Source organism: Talpa europaea, assembly GCF_964194135.1.
Source record: "Talpa europaea genome assembly, chromosome: 13".
Classification (NCBI taxonomy): domain Eukaryota; kingdom Metazoa; phylum Chordata; class Mammalia; order Eulipotyphla; family Talpidae; genus Talpa; species Talpa europaea.
In genome coordinates, this window is record NC_140080.1 from 29670940 (window position 1) to 29677330 (window position 6391).

The window sequence follows — 6391 nt, forward strand, 5'->3', positions numbered from 1 at the left end:
GAAAGGCCGTCTAGGGGCGGGCAGGAGGGTTGAGGGCTCAGGGTTGAGGGCTGGAGAAACAGACCAAGGGGCAGCCACCACGAGGGTGCAGTGGCCTAACAAGCGGCTCAGGTATCCCCCACCCCTTTAGAGCTGCTGCTTCCTCTCTCCTGGGCCCGGGATCGGGAACCACAGCTCGAAGCCCATCTACTGTCTGTCCCCTGGGGGAGTGGGGAAGCGAACGGTGACCCGAAAGAGCCTAGTGGTAAGGGATGAAGCAGGGTGCATTGTGGAGCAGGTCTTTTGGCAGGCCGGGGAAAGAGAAGAGGGGGTCTCCGGGGCCATAGGCGAAGTCTTCGGAGGCTGCGGGGCTACAGGGGTCAGAGAGCGGCGACGCGGCGGTGGCGCAGGGGGACGCGGCTGCACCAGAGCCCCAGGACTCGGCGTCGCTGGCGGGGCTCGGGGGCGCTGGCAGGCAGGGAGGGCACTGCGGCGGCAGGAGGCGCTCCCGGGCACCGCCCCCGGACAGTCCCTGGTCTGCCAGGCGCAGCGTCTCCGCCAGAGCCCAGATGTAGTTGTAGGCGAAGCGCAGCGTCTCGATCTTGGTGAGCTTGGTGTCGTCGGGGAAGGAGGGCAGCACGCTGCGCAGCGCGTCCAGCGCCGCGTTCAGGTTGTGCATGCGGTTGCGCTCGCGGTCGTTGGCTTTGACGCGCCGGCTCCTGCGCAGCGAGTGCAGCAGCGCCTCGGAACGCACTCGCGCTCGGCCCCGGCGCCGCCGCCGCTCCTGCTCCTCGTCCTGAGCCTCGGCAGCATCTGACGTCCCGGGGATTTCGGGTGCGGCCCTGCGGGCCGGCACGGATGGCCCCGAAGCGGGAGCCGGGGGTTGGAGTCTGGCACAGTCCTCCTCGTCCGTGAGGAAGCCGGACAGGTCACTGCTGCTGCTGCTGTTGCTGGAGCAGTCGAGGTCCGAGAGGCAGGTCTCCAGAGAGGCTGGCATCGTTGCGCTCTGCTTGACCGACGGAGGGCTTTGAGGGCACTTAGAGGGCAGGAGCCCGGGCCGAAGGTAGGACCGCCGAGGCACTTAGTTTAGAACTGCCCCGAGGTTGTACAGTGCCTGCTGCGGGCGCAAAAGCCTGGAAGGGCACCCCTGGGAACTTGGCCTCACCTCCTCGCCTCGCCTGCAGGGGCCACGCGCCCGGCCCGGTCTCCCCGAGTGATCTCGCCGGCGATCAGATCAGCTCGTGTGAGCACCGAGTGTGGCACACGACCGGCCTCAGGACCCCTTAAGTACCCAACGCAACAATGGGCGCCCCCCCTTCCTTGCCACCTCCGCCCCCGAAGCAGGCCCCAGTTGAATGGAGCTGGGCGGCAGGTCAGCCCCGTGCGGCGCCCGGGTATTTGCATAATTTATGCTTGCGGGGGGCCGCCCCACCCCTCCCCCCACCCGGAGCGTGCCCGTAATTACCGCGGGCCAATCGGCGGCGTCGCCGGGCCCCGGGAGCCCTCTCCAGGCTAAGCCGGTGGGGGCGTCTCTAGGCAGTGAGACGGGGGCGGGGGCGGCTGGCGATTAGCGGCGGAGGCACACTCCTCCGGGGCGGCGGGCGCCCCTCGCTGGCGTGAGATGAGGAGGCGGGGCGCCGGCTGGAAAAGTGTAAGCGGCTCAGCGAGTTGCGGAAAACTGCAGCCAGTCGGGGGCCTGGATTCGTATCCTCTCCGGCTGCTGAGTGAGAGTTTTGCCTTCTCTGAACCTCATTTTTCCATCGATAAAATGGGACGCCAGTCCGCCCAGTCGAGAACGACATGAGATCGTGTTTGTGGGACACTTGGCTGGGTGAGACTTTTGGAGTGGGTCGGCCGTGATTGGTTGCCATATGCAGTGCCCTCGGAACCCAGGAAAAGCCGTGCTCCAGCAGACTGGAGGGGGGCTTGGGGAGGACTGTGGAGCACAGAGTAGGGCTCTGCGCCCTCCTCCCCCCCCCCCCAGGTTGGAGAAATAGTGTAATGAGTGGTGACAAGAGAACCAATGGGACGATTTCCCAAGTTGGTCGGGGTCTTGTCCCGCAGGGCCTTCCCATCACTCCCCCACCACACAGCCCAAAGACCTTGCATCTCCCCTTGTCCCCACCCCCATCCCTTTGCTCTCTCGGAGCAGCGCGTGCCACCTCTGCAGCACCCTGGAGTGTGCCCCGGGGAGGGCACCTGGCTTTCCTGGCTCTGGAGAGAGGGTGGCCAGCATTCGGTGGAGCCCCTCCCAGTGATATCTAGGAGCCCATTCAGGGAGACCATTTTATGCTGCTCCCCAGGAGTCACTTTTCTCTGGTCTCCAATGCACACTCTCTATCAACTGTCACTCAGACACCCCAACTTTGTACTTAGGGGAATATAATCACTTAACAACAGCACCAGCTTATGGGGACAGGGGTTGAAAGCAAAATGAGTGCCTTTCTGAAAAGTTTCACTACCTCTGGGATGCGCCTTGGCTGTGGTGCCTGGCTTGCTGTCCTCAAAGCTGCCTGCCCGGGGATGCAGTTTACACTCTGGGGGGTGCTATTCCTAGGAAGTGCCTGTCTTCACTAGCTGAGCAGTTTGCCTTCAGACCCAGCAGCTCTACCTAGCCCTCCTGCTCCCCCACCTCTGCAGCCCACACTTACTCTCAACCTTGGGAGAAGGCTGGACATACCATATAGGGGCTTGGGTTTGTTAGAAGTCACAGAAAGTGCTTTTCATCGGTGTTAGCAGAAAGGGAAATTATTGGGTGGTACCAGGCATCTCAGGGACCCAAGGGCTGCTAGGATTTGTGTGACTCTGCAGGAGCCCAGGGGTCCTCACTGTTCCTTGCCTCTGTTTCTCTCCCTGCTTCAGCTTCACCATGACTTCAGTGCACTCCCTCCAGCCTTGACTTGTTGACAACCCAGAGTCCCTGTATTATTTTCCTGTGATGGTCATAATTAATAAATTACCACAAATGATGGGGCTTTAACTGTGGACAGATCCTCTCTCAGAGTTCAGGAGGCCAGGTTCAGGTGGCAAGGATTGACTCCTTCTTTTGCTACTCTGAGGGAAAATTCCTTCCATGCCTACCCTAGCTTTTGGTGGCTTCTGGCAGTCCTCGCAGTCCTTGGCATGTGGTAGCACCACTTCAATCTCTGCCTCTTTCTCCTCGCTATTTTTGTGTCTTCCTTTCTCTTTCTTATACACTGGTCATTGGGTTTAGGACCCACTGTGATCCAGGGTGAGTTCATCTTGAAATACCCAAGTCCTGCTGCAAGGACCCTATTCCAAATAAGTTGACAGACTAGTGGACATGTGGTTCTAGTGGACTAGAACTAGTGGTTCTAGACTAGTGATTCTAGAACTAGTGGTTCTAGTGAATATGTCTTTTGGGGAGTCATTATTCAACACATTGCAATCCCAAATTCCTGGAGGAAAGAATCTGGTTCGGGAACAGGGTCTTGTGGAGGCCCCCTTGTCATGTCTTGACTGCTTTCTATCTGAAGAGCTTTCCTAGGGAGGAATTTGAATGTGTGAACACCTCTTCCCATTCCTGGCAACTAAGGTGTGGCCATGTGATGTAAGTGGGGTCAGTGGCATGCCCCACTTGGAACATAGGCTCCAAGCTTCTGATAGTTCAGGGTGCACTTGTGTCATGGGATGAAAGTGCCCAGGAGTCAGTGGGTGTCCTGATCTAGCTCTTCTTCTGATATGATTCTGCCTCCCCCGCTTTTTCCCCACATGTGGTTCTCCAGCCTTCCCACTGATTGCAAACAAAACAAAACAAAAGGTGAAAACCAGTAGGGCTTTTTTGTTTGAATTGGCCAGGTTTGATGTCTGTGATTTACTACAGAAAACACCAAGTTAGTTAAACACTCAGGCTGCCAACACAAAGAGACTTACATGGTTACTTGGTTCTTGTTTTACTTGGTGCAAGCCGTTTACCACATGGCCTGCCTAGTCTGGGCCCACTGCTGCTAAACTCTGGATTAATGGGGTGAACACTTTGCTGATGGCGGCCATGGGTTCTGAGTTGCATAAGCCTATGTTTCAGTGTGGGTAGAACCCTTGGGGATTCTTTATCGATCCACTGCAACTCATGCATGAGAAACTGAGGTGAGAAATGGAGAAATCTTTTCTCCAGCTTACCCCAGAAATCCCTGGTGGTCAAACCAAGACCAGACTCAAGAGTCTTTTCAGCCCTCGTGCCGTATTTTCCATCATGACCAATGAACAAATACACACCGAGCACTTTCTGCAGGCTTCCCCATGCCAGGAGAGTAAGGCAAGGCCTGCAGACTTTGGGGAGGCCATAGAATGGTAACCCAACACTGAGGATACACTAAGGGCACAGAGATGAAGATCGTATTGTATCCCTCAAAGGGAAGGGGATTGTCAGGGAAGGTTTCATGACAGAGGTGGATTTGAGAAGGCCGTGATAAATGGATGGGCTGTGACTAGACTAGGTGGAAGGGAGGGTTGGAGATGATTGTGGCAGCAATGTGAGGGCTGGTGTGAAGGGGTAGTCAGTCTAGCAGGAAGAGGATAATGGGCCTTGGATGGCCTTGGTGGCCTTTTTTCTTCCCTCCTGTTTACCCCTCCTCTGCTCTCCCTGAGCATGGCAGTCACACAGTTCCCAGTGGTTTGCTGCGGAAAGGCATCCAGGGCAAGTAGGGTAAAGATCTAACCTCGCCACCAAGCCATGACCCTGATGTGGCACTGCATCTATTCAGGAAAGTGTGCACAAAGGCATCTTATGAACTAGCTAGTTTGACTCTCTCTTCTACCCACACCTTAGTTGACTGACCAGGCAGGCATTTGAACCCTGCCCTGTGTGCTCCTGGCGCTTGGGCAGTATACATGGCAGCTCTTCCTGGACATTCTTCCCCTGTGCTTTTTGTAAGTGCATCTGAGGCTTGGAGGTGCCCCTCCTACAGTTAACCCACTGAGGTTGCAGCTGAACCCTGGGAGGAAGAGATGGTAGCCTAGGCTCAGACTTCTCAGCAAGCTCGGAGCTTTCACCTGCAGGGAAAAAGGTGGGTCCTTTCTAGAAGAATATGTACCCTCTCTGGAGAAGGTGAAAGTCCCTCCATCCCCCCAGATCTCTTGGCACCTAGTTCGCAAGCAAATCCCTCCTGGAGCAGTAGTAGTCAATGTGGGCATCCTACCACAGCAGGTGCTGAGGTGGTACCAGGTGGCCTGACTGCTGATGTGTGAGCCATCCAGCTGCCCATCCGCAGGGGGGAGAGCATGCGATGGGTGCCGGGGGGGGGGGGGGGTGGGCAGATGTTCCAAGGAATTGGATTAAGCCAGCGTTTCTCACTATGTGGTCACCTGAGGTGGCAGTAATGATGGGAATCATAATTGTAATTTCCACAATCATGACCTCTGGAAAGGGTGCTGAAGTCAGTATTGACAGATGCATAGAGCCTGTTAGCTCCTCATATTAGAACAAATACTTATTTTAGCATCCGTCATCCTCCCTACCCCATATTTTTCTAAGCCCTTGAGGCAGTTTGGATATGTTTCAATGACAGCTTGGAGGTGCTCCAGGTGATGTGGAGATTGGGGCTCCTCCTGTAGCTTTGCCTGCCTGTCTGACAACTGGGGAGCAAATGGAAGGAGGGAGCCTTGAAGTCCATGCAAGGCCACAAGGTGCACACCTTTCTGGGCAGCCCTGGAGGTTGGGTTATGGAACCAGGTGATTTCAGTTTCTCATCAAGGGAACCTTTCTGACATCACCACGCTGATGAAGGAGCCAGTGTTTTGGAGAGATGGAGGGAAAGGCTCTTGGGGTTGGGCAATTCTCGGGCCTTTTGAGATTATTGGTATATATTTTTAATGAAGAAAGGGCAAAATAGGAGAAGGGAGTGACAATTTAGAAATATTTATTTATAATAAATTAATAAATTAATTAGTGTCATCAACACAGAAAAAAATACAAAGTGATCTGCTGTTCAGTTTTGTGATTACAAAATGAGCATCAAATTATAGAGCTTATAGCGTGGAGATTCAGGGATGAAAGCAGATTCAAATTTGTGGTGGAGCATCATCCTCCAATCCTGCCAGTGCCTTAGCGACCATGTGTGTGACTTCATTGGAGTTAGTGCCCACGCGCTTAGAGCCCTTTTGTGACTGGAAGGCCAAGCCAGATGGCCTCCTTGCCGTCCTCCCTTTCCGTTATCAGAAACGCGTAGGCCTGGAGTTGAACAAACTCTCATTTAGAGATGCTGGGACAGGAACAAGGCTGAGGGACTAGTGTCCTGTAAATATGAGAGCTGGAATGGTCATGATAAGAGCTGGAAGTGTTGCAGGTGGGGGTGGGGGTGAGGGGGAAGACACCATCACATGTCATACTTTCCTTCCCAAGTTGTGTTAGCCCAGATCTGTCATTCTCCGTCACTTCAATTGATTAGACAGA

At 55.0% G+C, this 6391-nt stretch overlaps 1 protein-coding gene across 1 annotated transcript; it reads right to left on the minus strand.

Annotated features, from left to right (window-relative positions):
• Window positions 1–238: 238 nt before the first annotated feature.
• On the minus strand, window positions 239–1041 carry NEUROG1 (neurogenin 1; the record flags this gene model as incomplete). Its single annotated transcript, XM_084252236.1, has 1 exon — window positions 239–1041. The coding sequence occupies exon 1, from the start codon at window positions 974–976 to the stop codon at window positions 239–241; it is 738 nt and encodes a 245-aa protein (XP_084108362.1). The 5' UTR covers window positions 977–1041.
• Window positions 1042–6391: the final 5350 nt, after the last annotated feature.